This window comes from Phalacrocorax carbo, chromosome 2, assembly GCF_963921805.1.
Source record: "Phalacrocorax carbo chromosome 2, bPhaCar2.1, whole genome shotgun sequence".
NCBI lineage: Eukaryota > Metazoa > Chordata > Aves > Suliformes > Phalacrocoracidae > Phalacrocorax > Phalacrocorax carbo.
The window spans coordinates 166182103-166196470 of record NC_087514.1 but is presented as its reverse complement, the minus strand read 5'-3'; the positions used below and the strand labels follow the sequence as shown (position 1 = coordinate 166196470).

Genomic DNA, 14368 nt, shown 5'->3' with positions numbered 1-14368 from the left:
TGTGATTTCTTAACAGAGTTTTCTAATGCAAACGCCTTTTGTGAGAAGGCTCCTGAAGAGAGAAGTTGTGTCTTGCGTGTGCTCATGCTCACTCACATGCCATAAAACCGTTTGCAGGCACTGTTGACGGAAACCCAAGGCCGGCCCGGTGGGTAACTTCTGCACACGTCACAGCTCTGTGACACGGCTTGTTCTGCTGGGTGCACGATGATGCCCTTCCTCCATGTGCTCTGGAGCACCTTGAGGCTGCGGCGATGGTCCCTGTGCAGCGTTTGGAGAGAAACAACCCTTTGCCATGCAGAATACCCGCTCCTGAATGACTGGGAATAAGGGATTTGGGGGAGGATGGAGGGTCTCCTTTCCTGCCCATGTGTGGGAACATCTCTGTCCAACCACCCAGAGCCCCCCTGCCCTCCTGCAATCAGTTCCAGGCTTTCTGTGCTCTCGCCACTCTTCCCCCAGAGCAGCGGGGTCCCAGCCCATGGGCTTGCCTTGGTCTCCTGAGTGTTTGGAGATTTCCAGGGAGGCCAGGCTCCCAGGCCCACGTTGCTTTTCAGCTCAACCGTGAGCAAAGAGGAGGCAGCCCCAGGGCAGGGGAGGGGAGCTGAGAGCCAGAAGAGGGGAGAAGCCAGGAGAAGGGAGGAATGGATCTTCTTAAATACCTTTAGCTGCAGTTTAATCCCCAGAGCATCACAAAACATTTTTCTCTTCATCTTTGCAGCCTCCCCTTTAGGTGTTTGAAGGTTGCCCTCAGTCGCTGAAGACCGTGGCTAGGAAACCGCCTTTGTAGAAGCGCGGAGGCTTCATTTGTTTTCAGATGGCTCTGTCATAACTTGCCTGTGCCGTGCACTGCAGAAGCACGACAAGCTTCCTCACAGAGCTGAAGGCAAACTCAGGAACACCCCTAACGCTTGCCTACGGGAAGTGGCAGCCGCATCGCCCATCCGCGGCTGCTGTTTCCCTTTAAATTCTCTAAAAGCCATTCAAGTATTGAGTTGCTTGTTGGAGTGGAGTTAATGTGGAGACCGGCCAAGCGATGGCAGCCTGCCAGGGGTTTCCATGCCTACCAAGAATGTTTTGCAGTGCACCTTGGGAGAGGAATATTACTTCCTTGAATTTTTCTTTTTTTTTTTTTCCCTTTTTTTTCCCCTCCCCTTAAAGTGAGTAAATAAAGTAGCTGAAAAGTTAGCGCAGGCAGCGTTCATCACCCACTCTTTCCATTCACATGGATGCACAACGTGGCTGACAGCTCAACCCATGGTAAGATGGGCTTTTTGCTCAGATGGTGTTCGGTTACTGGGAGATGCTACTAAACTGCTGTTGAAGTGGTCTTGGGGGAGATCGTGGTCCTTTTGGCTCTGTGCTATGATGAAGATCAGGGGGTTACAGCTTTGGAAATGGGTTGATGTTCAGTGCATGAAAGTGTCTCTCTCCAGAATTTATTGCCTGGGTATTTTGTAGGCTTAGGAGAGGATGCATCCGTGTTTAAGACACAAGGCAGTTTGGGGAGGTTGTGGATTCAGCAAAATCCTACCATCTCTGCCTCCATAAAACAGGAACGCTGCTCACTTCCTAGTTGCATCAAGGCAAACATCCACAAAATCCCTCATGGTGCTGATAGGGCGTGTGCCACAGGAGTGGGATATAACGGTGTGATTGACCGCGATGCTGTGGGACGAGGTGTCTTTGTTTCTCTGGCACCGTGTCTCCATGCACTTGAACTTGTTATGTAGCCGATGCACCTCGTGGTTGCAGGTGGCTTCCAGCCCCGTGGGACAGGGCTTTGCTGTCCCCATTTAGCTGCTGAAGGGAGAGGTTGGATATGGCCAATGTGGTGCTGTGGGAAGGTCAATCAAAGGCAAGGAGAGGGCCACCAATCTCACGTGGCTGCAGAAGGAAGGTCACCTCCTGGTTTGTTCTGTCTCCAGGGACAGTGTTGCAGTGAGTCGTCATTGCTCTTACAGCAAAGGTGGGTTGCTGATGGGCTGTCTGGTCTATCCTGTTGTCTCAGTGGGGGATTTGGGAACTGGGAGGGATTGGAATGGTGGGGGGAAGACTGGGCCAAGACTTGCTTTGCTCTTCAGAGTTGCTCATGTGCTGGCTGGCCCTCGCCATCTTCTCCCACACTGCCTGTGTTTGAGGAGAGCCTTTCCCAGCTCTCTCAAATCAAATGGTGGCTGTCTCAGGAGGTACCCATAAAACCTATCTGGGTGATGGGGGGTGGGGTCTGGTCTTGTCCATAGAAATGTCTCAGGCTTTACGAAAGAAAATCTAGTTGATTCCTGCTCTCCATCCTCCTACAGTGAGCGTCTCACCTATCTGTAGCTCTGCACCCTTGTTTCTCTTTCACGTCTCCACGTGCCAGATGCCTCTGGCTATTGGATTCCTCTGATCCATGGACTGGATTCATCTGACATAGCTTGCCAAGGAGTGGGAAGAAAGCCCCAGCATTGCAGCAGCTGGGGTTGTGCCACCCTGCTCAGAACATTTGGAAGAGCCGTGGTAAAAGTCACTGTCCTCCTGCAGTCAAGCACTGTAGAGCTCTGTGCCGTTCCCCAGCTGGGCTGTTCTGCAGCCCAAAAGACTCACGCAATTAGGTACTTGCTTATCCCGCTGGTGCCACTTCTCTGCTCCAACTTACACCAACTTTCATGTCATTTTCAGAGCCAGGAGGGCAGTAATCACTCTGCTGCAATGAAAGAGTAATACAATGTGCTTTTGTTATTACACAGTTTTCTGGAAACTTATCCATCCAACCAGCTACAGAAAGGTTGGTGGCTTCAGATAACTTTGCAGAGAGGAAGAAGCTGTTCTGAGCTGAAAGATGACAGCTTGGTGCTGACATAGGGAAAAGTGGTGGGGGTTTTTTTTTTGGTCTGATTTCTTATTTTCTGGCTATCTGCATGTATAGCAGCTCCTACGGAATTAGGACTGACTGCCAGAGGCTAGTGTTTGTTTTCCTCTTTAGCAAGGCCTTTAGTTAGACAAGCTGCCACAGAGCAATAAATAGTTTGGAATCATGAGTCATGCTTCACCCTTGTAACTTAAGTGGGCATCACAGCTTTATTTAAAAAAGGCTTCCTTGTTTCTGTGGTGGTTGTTACAGAGAAGTGATCTTCAAATAGAGCCCCTATGCCTCTCTTGAACTGGCTAGCTGTCTCTGTCAAAGGCTGCTGCTTTAAGGACTGGTATTTCTAGCTGTTTTTTTTTTTTTAAAGAATTAGCATTGCTTTGCTGAGCAGTAAGCACATTAGTTGTGTAACGCAATGTGGAATGGTGTCCCAAGCGAGCTCGTGTCTTTGGATGTGATGTGGGGCTTGGTGTGATTGCAGAGGTGCTTTGTATCTTCCCAAAGTGTCTTTAAACCATCTGGGCTTTCCGAACTTCTGAGAGAAATGTAGCACCCTGACCTTGGGATGGCAGCTATGGCCAGGTGGATGGGCATCCTGACTTGCCCCTCTGCCCTCAGGACAGGAGCAAGTACCATAGGTCACATGGAGGTGGACACACCTTGAGATGGTGACCACCCCCACCACGACCATCTAGTCCTCCTGCCTTAGCAGCCTAATCTTCTGTGCTGTGTAGGACGGGGGGAGGATGAGACCAGTTGGTGCAGCCCATGATACGCAGTTTCAGCACCACCTCGCTACAGCTGAAGTTTGTCCAACCAGTCCTAAGGAACTGGTACAGCTTGACTAACAGGCACAAGGAGACATGTTACTCTTGGGTACTTTTTGGTCCTTGGATCAGGACCAATGTTTTGTCTCTTATGCTGGTGGCCAGTGTGCCAATGTTTGGTTTTGCCCTGTTCTGGCTCTTCCTTACTCTAAAGGGAGCCTGGTGCTATCTGGTGAAGGTCGTCAGCCAGCAGCTACTCTCTGTCCAGGGCCTTGTCAATGCCTTGGATGTCCTCTACAACTTCAGGTTGTGGTGAGTCCCTGCCAGTGATGGACCTTTGGCAATGCTGGTGCAAAGAACTGGGTCTGCCGTAGACCAGGCACTGCATGGACATGTCTTCAGAGACAGTATGAGGACCGATTGCTGTCTAAGAGAGGAGCACAGGTGGAGTGGCCTTGCCAAAGGTCATGTAAACATCTGGGGAAATGGTATTTAGGCCATCTGGCTGCTCAACTAAGGCTGAAATGTCTAGACTGTGCACACTTCCAGGGATTAAGTCTTGACTCTTCAAGCTGAGAGCCTGTGTGGGATCAATAGTGTGACACCCGATCTCCCTAACAGACACTGACACTGGAGGTTGTAGGAAGAGTCAGTCGTTTAATTTTGCATGGGGCTTGTCTACGTAAGGAAACGAGTTCGGTAAGGAAAGATGTCGGGTACATATCGATACCCTTTCCATGTCTTCTCTCCTTATGCTTGTTCTGTGCCTGTCCTGCTCCTGGACAGTCTTGCGCTGCAGTCTGTCCCTCGTCCTGTCTGATTGTCATCTCCCTCTCTCGTGGACAGGAATGCTGACGCAGACACATCACTGCAGTGCCTGTTACCCGAATTCTTCTGTGCATCCTGACAGGAGTCTGGAGAATTTCTACAAGCGTTTGATTTCTACGCTGTTTTGTTGCTGAACGGTAGCTCAGGTGTAGAAACACGTCTGTACCCATGTTGGCTGATCCCAGTTTCGTGTTCCTTGTTTTCTAATCGCTCCTGCCCTGCATGCCTCTTACCCTTCAGGGAAAAGGCTTGTGTTGCCTCAGTGAAAAGAACGAGGACGGGTTTGATTATCAAGAAGATTGTGAAACTTCTTTTGCATGAGATATGAATAATTGCACACTTAGCTCCTGTTTCCATGCATAGTTTCCCAATGGCATGCACATAGAGTGAGCTTCTGGGCTTGCAAGGCACATGAGTGAAGGAGTACGTGCTTGGATCAGACATCCACCTCTTTGTTACCGTCTCCTGGCCAAGTGACTCTGAGTACTTCGGCTTGTCGCTCCTCTCTGGGGTGGGTGCTGTCTCAGATATTTAGCTGGCTGAAGCTTACAGATCCAAAGAGGTCCCAGCTGCTGTGACTGCCCTGTTCCTTGCCAAAGCCTCAGATGATCCTGTGGCATGCCTGTAGCAAGGCAGCAGAAATATCAAGTTGGTGCTAGCTGGGATTATGGGCCTGGTGTCATCTTAGTTTTGCGTTGCCTCTTCCATCTCCCAACTCAGCCCTCTTTTCCTTGACCCTGATGTGCATCTGAAACTCTTGGGATGTCTTGAGGGGTAAATGAAGCTGCTGAATTTTTAAAATAGCTTTTAGGAAGGACAAGAAAGCTGTATGGTACTGGGATTTATGCTAGGACAAACTATCTTTTGCTGAATGAAAAAAAATTCGTTGGTTTTTCTCACATGTAGAAACAGCCTCTCTCCAGGGGTAAGCAGGAGCTGAGGTCTCACTGAGTGATGCTGCCGGAATGGGAAGCTGCAGGCTGTTTGCTGCTGCTCCGGGCCATGCTTCAGTAATCGCATATCGAAGCTGGTATAGTCAAGGATATTCTTGTAACTGCGTGAGTTATAAAGCAGCTATTTCCAGAATGGTTGGTTCTTGTAACTTGGGGTGGTATTGCCCTGGTGATAGAAAGATGTGCTGGCCAACAGAGCTGACTCAGCCTCACTAGCCCCAGAGCTCAAGAATTTGCCTGCGACCTAGTTTCAGCAGAGGAACCTGAACTATAAGTAGGCTTTGGTTAAAAAAAAAACAAACCAAACCAAAAAATCCTTGATGGAAAAGGCAACTTGTTTTGGGGAAGTTGTATTTGGAGGAAATTATGAGGATGGTGAGGCACTTTACTGTGAGAGTGGTGAGACACCAGAACTGGTTGCCCAGAGAAGTTGTAGATACATCATCATTGGAAGTGTTCAAAGTCAGGTTGGACGGGGCTTTGAGCAACCTGATTTAGCAAAAGATGTCCCTGCCCATGGCAAAAGGGTTGGACTAGATGATCTTTAAAGATCCCTTCCAACCCAAACCATTCTACCATTCTATGAAAGGAGACATTGTCTCACGAGGTACAAACTGGGGTGAGATTTGGTGGAGGTTTCTGTTCTCATGGCTAAAAACCCTAAGCAGGAGGAGCAACGTGAACTCCTTTTCTTGGAGTTTTCTTGATCAATCCTAGTTTGGTATTTCTAGAGGGGTAAATACTTTTAACTGCAATCGGTGGTTGAATGGCAATTTGCTGTGCTGTCTATTTAAGCGCAGACCTCTTGGATTCAGTATGTTCATTGGTGCCACTGCAACTGCCTCTGCTTGATCCCTTGAGTACGTGTTTCTAGGGACAGTGTTAAGCCTAGCTTTAAACCATATTCCCCAGAGTAACACATGCAAGCATAGGAAACAAAGGTTTAAAACTGAGTCCAAGCAGGAGAGCAAAATATAAAGCCTGAACCACTTAATAATGCTCTCTGTAGAAAATGAATGCCAGTAGCATCCCCTAAGCTCCTGGCTAGAAATGATACCACGTGCTCTGTGTTTTAGATCTGTGGCTGCAGATAGCCAGCGACAATTTAATTAATAATGATCTGGTCAGATAACGGGAGAGAAACCTAGAGCTGCTAGCAAGGATTTCTAAAGACTTCCACAGAAGAATGCTGTGTTTATTTAATAAAAATTGTTAGTAGAAGAACCTTATTTCTGACAAAATTCCAGGCGTAGACACCTTTTTTCTTCCAAAAAGAAAAGCTGCATTTGTCTATGTGTCCCTGATTTTTTTGTTGTTGTTGTTACATTTTTATAACTGGAAGTCTCTCAGATCTAATTTCTTTTTCTTTTTTTATTAGTTCAAGTTTTTGAACCAACAAGTTCCCAAGACCAAATCAGGACTATTTGTCTTCAGGTTGTTCAGGACTAAAATTTACCTATTTGCATGTGTTTCCCCCCCCCCCGAATCAAGGAAGGATGGAGAAACAATTGCAGTATAACATTTACAAAATGAGAAGAGTGTCTCATACACAGCCTTAGATGCTCTTGGAACACCTGTGTCCTCATCCTTGCCCTGTCTACTGCAGAAATGTTCTGGACAGCCAAGCATATTGACACTTACTCTTTATCAGTCTGTATCTTAAGAAATGCTAACTATCTATACAATATAGGTGATGGGCCATGCCGTGTCTCACCCTCCAGACCCAATCCAGCCCTAATCTCATCTTAAAGGCTGGATGTGCAGATGTCCACAGTGTGTTGAAGGTTCCCATCATGGATGCAGAGGAGTCAAAGTGGTCCTAGCTGTAGGGTGGCTCCGTGGTTGCTCAAGTAGCAGCAAATCACTGTCATTTTTCGCCCAGTGTTTTAAAGCAAAGCAGTGAGAATTCATGCTGTAACCTGTGGCAATCCGGTAGCTGCTGCACAATCAGCTGAGCTGTGCATGCAGTGGGGACGGGTTAGCTGGCAGCGGGAAATATCCTGGTCTGGGAGCTGGAGGTCTTCTCTCTGCTGAGGACAGGGGGCAGGAATCTGAAGCTGTTCAGAGGAAGATAAAGAAAAATCCTGGCTGTCTGGTTTTCTGTTGGAGGCATCCAAAAGTGGAAGGGTGATTAGGGCTGGGGATAAGTGGGAGAAGAGGAAAAGCAGCAAATGAATAGGACCGTACCGAGAACTGAACGAGCTGAAACAAGGACAAGGTCTCAGACTGACCTTGACAGTTGTGCAAATTCTGAGCATTTCAGGAAAACTAGTCGAGTGATTGGAAATGGAATTCTGCTGACAAAACACAAGTAAAAATAAAAGAGGTTGTCCCAAACCAAACTGTCACACCCCTTTGTGTCAGCAGTTTCAACGCTGCTTTACCAGATTGGAGTTAAAAAGAATAACGGGAAAAACACGAATCCAAACCACGCACAACAAGCCACTTGACCAAAACTGTACTGAAACAAGCCACAAAGCTGAGCCTGAGGCCCAGACCCAAATGCACTCAGTGGATTGAACCAGAAGACCTTAGATGTAAGGTAGGCTCTTCAGTGTCCATCTCACCCAGCACGGAGCAGAGCTCCTAGACCTTTCACACAATGCTGCAGGGGAGCTGGAGATCTCCAAACCTTTGTGCTCAATAGGGGAATGCTCAGCACGGGGCTCTCTGAAACCCTCCCCCACTTTCTGGAGGGTAGGCGCTATCATAAGCTGTGCCAGGGAGTAATCTCCATCCGTATAGGGTCTGGAGGCTGGAAAGTCCTCCTGAGCTCAAGCACCCTTGCAAAGACTTTGAAAGGACCCTAGGTGCCTGCCTGCCATCTAGTCTCTTGTGGGTGAGCACTTCCTCAGGATATGGAAAATCCTATTTCATTCCAGATTTTGGGCTGGAAGAGAGAGGTCCGTAATTGTGCCAAAGTCCTGATCACCAGCTCTTTGACTTCGCAGCTTGCAGAGCAGGTAGGAGGCCGGCAGTGAGCTCATTGCTCACTCATCCTTTCCGTTCCCTGGCTGCATCCTTCCCTGGTATTGTTCCCCACTGCGTACGAGGATTGCTGCTCTGCGGGTTGCTGCTCTGCTTGCCCGTGTGGTGTAAACCATTGTGTTGAGGCAGACAGCGAGTTTTGGGCACATCCCTCTCTGAAAAGAACCCAGGAGTCTGCGAAAGTGGGACGGAAGTCAACACAATAGAAGAACCTCTCGAATAAAAGCTGATTTGAGGCACCTCTTGTCTCCTGTTACACCCTGAGCATCCTCGCTATAGAAACCGACTTGTCCTGATCCCTCAGCCCGCAGTAAGTTCCAGTAGTTTGTAAAAGTCCTTGAAATCATAGAGCCGGGGAGGAGGCAAGCTGCTGAGTCGTACCATGCCGGAGCGCCTGGGAAAGAACGGGGCTTTGTTAGTGCTCCTCAGCATGCTCTGAAGCAGAAGGGGAGGGCGTGGGGCTTTTGTCAGGCACCGTATCTACTTTTTCTGATGTGGAGAGCGAGTACATGGTGGCAGCTTCTGCTTTGACAAAACTGTCTGACAAAATGCTCGTGGAGATTTTCTGTGATTGGGGATCGACTGGAAAAATGCTTTCGTGCTTTAGGAGGTGGGCTGGTGGCTGAGCTCCAGCAGATGGGCCGGGGAGGATTCTGGGTCCTCCTGATAGATGGACTTGCAGGTTTTGGGTTTGTTTCTAGGTTTTTTTAGAAGGAGGGGAAACAGTTACTGCAGGCTGAGGTGTAGCAGAGGACAGACTTTGCATGCATCATGTGCAGGCTGTCACATACCCTCAGCAGCAAGCTCTGAATAGCAGGAAATGTCCCGTTTCCCAGGGTTTCCGTCTGTGAGCTACAGCAAGCCCAGGAGTCACACGAGGGGAGAGACTGGCAGAACAAGGAGAAAAAACACAGGAGCTTCAGCTGGCAAACTGCTACGGGAATGCAATGTAGGTGAAGAGGGATTAGAGCTGAGAGACGCCACTGTGCAAAGAAAAACATATCCTGCCCTTTTCCCTTTCAGTTTCCTGTATTTTAAGTTTCCCCAACACATGAGCTGCAAGATCATAGGTCATGAAATTTCTTGTCCTTTTAAGAAGGCAATTGCTTTAGAAACCCTATTTGCACAGGTTTCGTAACTGTCTCTCTGGGCTCTGTGGATGTCTCATCTAATGAACAGGCCCAGATCTGTGTTTCAGCAAACAAGGCGGCTGGATGTGGGAGGGAGAGGTGGGAGGGGAGAGTGACGGCTCTGGGAGCACCGAGTATTTCAGGACTTGGAAGCTCAGAGGAGCTGCTGCCGTAGATTTACCACGGGGGAATTTTAATTGGCCACCTTATGCAAGGTACGTTGCTCTACACGCTGGTTATTTTTGGGTTTTGTGACCAGTGTTCGTTGGCTAGTTGTTTTCCCATTGATCCTGAGGCTCAGTTTTATGTTTAGACATGTACCGTAGGAGGGGTGCAAAACCAGCCTTAGCAGGCTGAAGGGACTGTTGAAGGTAGTCTGCTATGAGTAAAAGCCCTGAGGCAGGGTAAAGTTTGGGAGTGTTTTCTACAGGTAGATATTTTACCTGTGCAAGTGACCAAAGGCGTGGAGCGTGTTTTCCTGGAGCGTAAAACGCACTTTCATGCACCCCTGTGCTTCACCTAGACAGTGCATTGGCCTTGCATAAAGAAGGTGTGTTGTCTTTAAGGTATTTAATTCCCAGTACGGTCCAGAATGGTGGCATTAAACCCTCTGGTGGCTCTCACCTTGTGTTTTCCAGAAAGGGATGTTGGAGAAGCACGTGCGGTCTCTCTCCCGCAGGCAGCTGCCTGATCCTTTGTGAGTCGGGGCTTGCTCCTGTTTTGAGGGAGGGATTTTTCCACCTGTGCCAGGCAAGCAGGCAGCCTCACCTGGCAATACAAGCCTGATGAAGTAAGGCTGGAAACCATGCATTCACACTGGGGTTGCACAGCTTACCTGGCAGAGTAAAGAAACTAAACCAATACCCAGGTAATTAGTTTGGGTGAGAGAAGCTGATAAGCTTGTCTGGGTTTGTGCAAGGGAGGGAAGTGGTCAGAAGCTTGCAGGTGTCTTAGGTGTTAAGTGAAAAGTCTGGGTCAAAGGCCCAGTTATAGGGGAAAGGTAACACACTTAGGACTTTTAAAAAGTAAAAAACAACTACATGTTTAGAGCTAGAAGAGGAGGAGCTGCAGTTCCCAGGAGGGACTGTTTTTAAACTTTAGCTTAATTTAATTTGAACCTGAACCAAATCTGTGTCTGTTTGTGGAAATTTCCTATGGCCTGGAAGCTTTCTAGACCTTGCAGCTGCTCCCTGAACTTGGTAGTTTCATTACTGCAATGACTTCAATTCCCAATGAGCTGCAAGACAAGGTTTTTGATGATCTGCAAGGAAACCAGCCAGAATGTCTGACAAGACCCTGTCTCTGATTTAGTAATGTATTTTGGAGGCAAACGATATCAGCAAGTTCAAGAGGGGTAAGATAAATTCAGAGACAACAGGTCCATAGGCAGATACTAGGAAGAGGGTTGCGCCATTTGACATCTCTAATGCAACAGTTGGTTGCTGGGGGAATACAAGAGGACAGACCTCAGAAAGTGGCCAAGCTTATGTTGTTCTCTAAATAACAGCTCTTATTCTTACTGCCAGACTAGCCAGACCACTGGCCTGACCTGGTTGGGTATTGTTTACATTCCTGTTGAATTAGAAAGGGCTCATGCAAAGTACTTTGGGCTCAACAAACAGGAATTTTCTTGTGAAATAGTTTTGCCAGAGCTTTGACCAGCTCTTCAGGTCATCAAAAGACCTGGGTTTTGGAACTCAAAGCATCTCGGTGAACTGTAGCATCTTGGAATGGTGATCAGAGGTTAGGAAGCACTGGTGACTCTTTTCAGGTCTGTCCTGCCTTCCGTAGCTTGTAAGTTTTCCTCCAAGAGCACCTGAAGGGTTTGATGAAGCACTGGAAGCTTCCTACTACACTCAGTGTTTAGTAAAAGCCTTGGGCACTAGAGAGAGGAGGAAAAATTTGGCAGTTCTTCAGTTGGGATTGTTGTTAACGTTCCTGGCCGTGAGTGAGTTTAAGTGACCCAAACAGAAAGCAGAGAAAGGCTGGGTGTAGGGATTAAACTAATCCAGGCAAGTCTTTTTTTTCTCCATTCCTGTTCCTTTGTATGGACTTTAGCCCTGCCCTATTTCTGGCAGCTATTGGGGATGCCACGCTAAAGGCCGTGAAGTGCTTAGGCTTTGCATGGGCCACTTCGTAGGGCAGATCCGGGTGGTTTTATAAGTGTCATTTCATAGTGACAGCTCATTAGATTTTAGACATTACCTCTAGCATAAGTAAACACCTGTGAGCTGGGAGGAGAGGCAAGTAGTGGGGTCAAAAGGCAGGGCAGATAGAAGATGGATCCAGAGCCTCACTTGTGAGTATTTGGTGGAGCCAGCCATCTGAAAAGTGGCTCTTCTCATAGCTTTATTATGATTTTCTGTCTTTTAGCACAAAGGAAGTAAAATCCCCTCTGGTCCTACTCACGTTCTGGAGGTCCCAAGTGGAGAGGATGGATCAGGGGGAAGACATTACTGTACATTGAAGTCCATCTCATCTGTGGAACAGTTGTGCTACCAGCTCTCCCATTGTCCCAAGGGACGCTTCTCTGATATTGCTTCTGCCTCTGGGTTGGATTCCAGGCTGTAATTCAAACTGATACTCAGGGTCTGACTCAACATTGCTTCGATGTAAATGGTAACACATATTCTAAACCCCAGATGTGCAGCGCGCTCTCATTATTTTTTTTTGCTTTTTGAGGCCGCGCTGAAATCCCATTTGCTTTGGGAAAGCAGAGCAGGCATATTGGGAGTATGAGGCCAAGGGAGGGGAGCTCCTGCTCCCAAAGCTGCTCCCAGAGCTGTGACACAAAAATTGTCCCTGGCTATTGTCTTCTGGCCTTCCCATATTTTGACTCCAATTGAGAATTGTTGAGTGTCCTCTTCTCACAATCTCCTTTCCTCCTCTCCTTCAGACGTCCTGTATTTTTTTCAGGTCTGTTTCAGAGTTTCATCCAGTAACCCCAAGTCACTTTGTGTTGCATATGGGTTGCTGTGTCAAAATCATTACACTTCTACATGCATAACCTGCTTGTAAGTGATAATGATGATGGCAGTGGGAGCTACAAGGCCATGAGGGATTAAAACACTAAGCAAACATTATCTCACCCGTGGGCCTTATCGTACTTGCCTTGTTATTTGCAAAGTCTGAATGTGGTGAGAATGATCTTCTTTAGCCTTCGTTATCAACGAGCAAAGCATCTTATTTGGGCTGTTTAATTCTGTAGCTAGCGATAAGAGATCAGGTATGCCCAAAGGCCCACTCATCTCACTTAAGATGGATTAAATTGAGCTTCTCATGTGCCTTTTTGTGGTTACAAAGGAAGTCTGGGGTGGGTAGTTCAGCCTTCAGACACCCAGAAAGGGCAGATGGGTTTTGTCCTTTTGAAGTCAACTAGAGGTTTATGATTGCTTTTATTGGGCTTAGGCGTTAACTTCCTAAGGAAGGGACACGAACTTCCAATTTGGGTTGGGGAAAGAAAAGAAAAAAAGCTGGGTCAGATAAGGTTTGTGTAAAGCTTTTGTGTTCCCTGTTTTTGAAAAAGAAAACAAAACAGAACAATAGAGAAAAACACGTTCCCCTCCCCCACGCATAGATTCTTCTTTTTCCTGTTTTTCTGTGTTAAATATGGATGAATACAAAGTCGGGGCAGGGGAAGGTTCTCCTTGGGCTGAAAAATCAATTACACAGCTCCAGTGCTTTCTGAAGAGAGTTCTGAGTGCTTGTTTGACCCTTCGTAAGCTCTCAGCCACACCCTGCTATTCTAAATTTTCTGAGATTTTAACGTGGTTGATATTTTGACAATCTTACATTGTCTTTTCTTTCAGTGCTTGAGGTCCTGCCATGCAGGTGACTAACAATTTTATGACTGATGCATAAAATCAGCAATATCAAGCCAGGCTATCTCACCTCTCATAATGCCGAACAACGCGCCTGGAGAAGAAGTCCACAAAAACTGGAAAGGGCTGTAGTTGTACTTCCTCCATATTTGCTTCTTGCCTCCTCAGGGACTTCTCGAGCTGGAGTTGATGCCTTTGTTTTTATTAGCTTTTAATTGATTTTTTCCTCCATGGACTCACCCAGCTGCTTTTGAATGCGTGTATAGTATTCTCATAGCAATGACTGACTCTCGTGGCAGCGAGTTCCATGGCTTAGTTAGACGTGGTGAGGTCAAATGTCCTGCTGTTCCTTGTGAGGTGGCCCCATTGCTTGAGGGTAGAGGGGGTTGTGCTGTGCCCCAAATTTTTGCTGTGTGGCCTCGTCTGTGTATGAACCCGGACTGACTGAAAGCCTTGAGGGTCTTGAGTTTTGATGGGTTTTGTTCATTTTCTTGTGGTTTTAAACTATGTGGTGCACTTTTCCTACCTACTTTCATTGCTGTCCTGCTCAGTAATTTCCCCTGATAAAGAAAATGTTGAACCAGACCTTGCCTAGTTCCTTCACATGGCTGGCATCGGCACACTCCCTGTATCTCATGCTAAAGTTGGTCTCTTCCTCCTTTTTATGCCGCTAAAAGCAGTCTTGGGATTCAGGGTTTTATTGTCTTTCTGCCCTGTTTATTCCCAATTACCTCTTAACTCGCTCATTGTATGCTTCTGTCTGCTTATGATGTGGCTCTGGTAAATTGAACGCTAATTCATCCCGAGTCGTGACCATCTGAGGCTTGACAAGAGAAGGGTCTGAATGGGAGAATTTGCTCCAGCGTGTTGGTGTTGGCTAAACAAAGCCTGGAGCTGTTTTTCCACGGGACAGAATGGTCTTTGTGCTGGCCTGAATGCAGACTCAGCCGGAGCGTGACACGCAAAGGGGGGATGTCGTTTGGAAATAAAATTAGGATGCATGAGGATATTTGGCCCCTAGAGAAAAGCA

General features: G+C 47.4%; 2 protein-coding genes across 5 annotated transcripts in view; one reads left to right on the top strand and one right to left on the bottom strand.

Moving 5' to 3' along the window:
- TMIE (transmembrane inner ear) overlaps positions 1 to 971 on the bottom strand; it is a 40919-nt gene extending 39948 nt beyond the window's left edge. The window contains exons 1-2 of the mRNA XM_064441835.1: positions 663 to 971; positions 97 to 261 (exon numbers count right to left, since the gene is read on the bottom strand). The gene's annotated coding sequence lies outside the window, so the exon portion shown is untranslated. The remainder of the gene's footprint in view (positions 1 to 96; positions 262 to 662) is intronic.
- ALS2CL (ALS2 C-terminal like) overlaps positions 1 to 14368 on the top strand; it is a 73009-nt gene that overhangs the window by 22909 nt on the left and 35732 nt on the right. Inside the window, exon 1 of one of the 4 annotated variants that reach the window (XM_064445190.1) lies at positions 1174 to 1260. The exons of 1 other annotated variant lie outside the window; for it this stretch is intronic. In XM_064445190.1, coding sequence (XP_064301260.1) covers positions 1258 to 1260 — 3 coding nt within the window. In that variant the 5' untranslated portion in view covers positions 1174 to 1257. Of the gene's footprint in view, positions 1 to 1173; positions 1261 to 8435; positions 8698 to 9647; positions 9733 to 14368 lie in introns of those variants that run through there. 2 more of the 4 variants (XM_064445193.1, XM_064445192.1) reach the window with 2 other exon arrangements.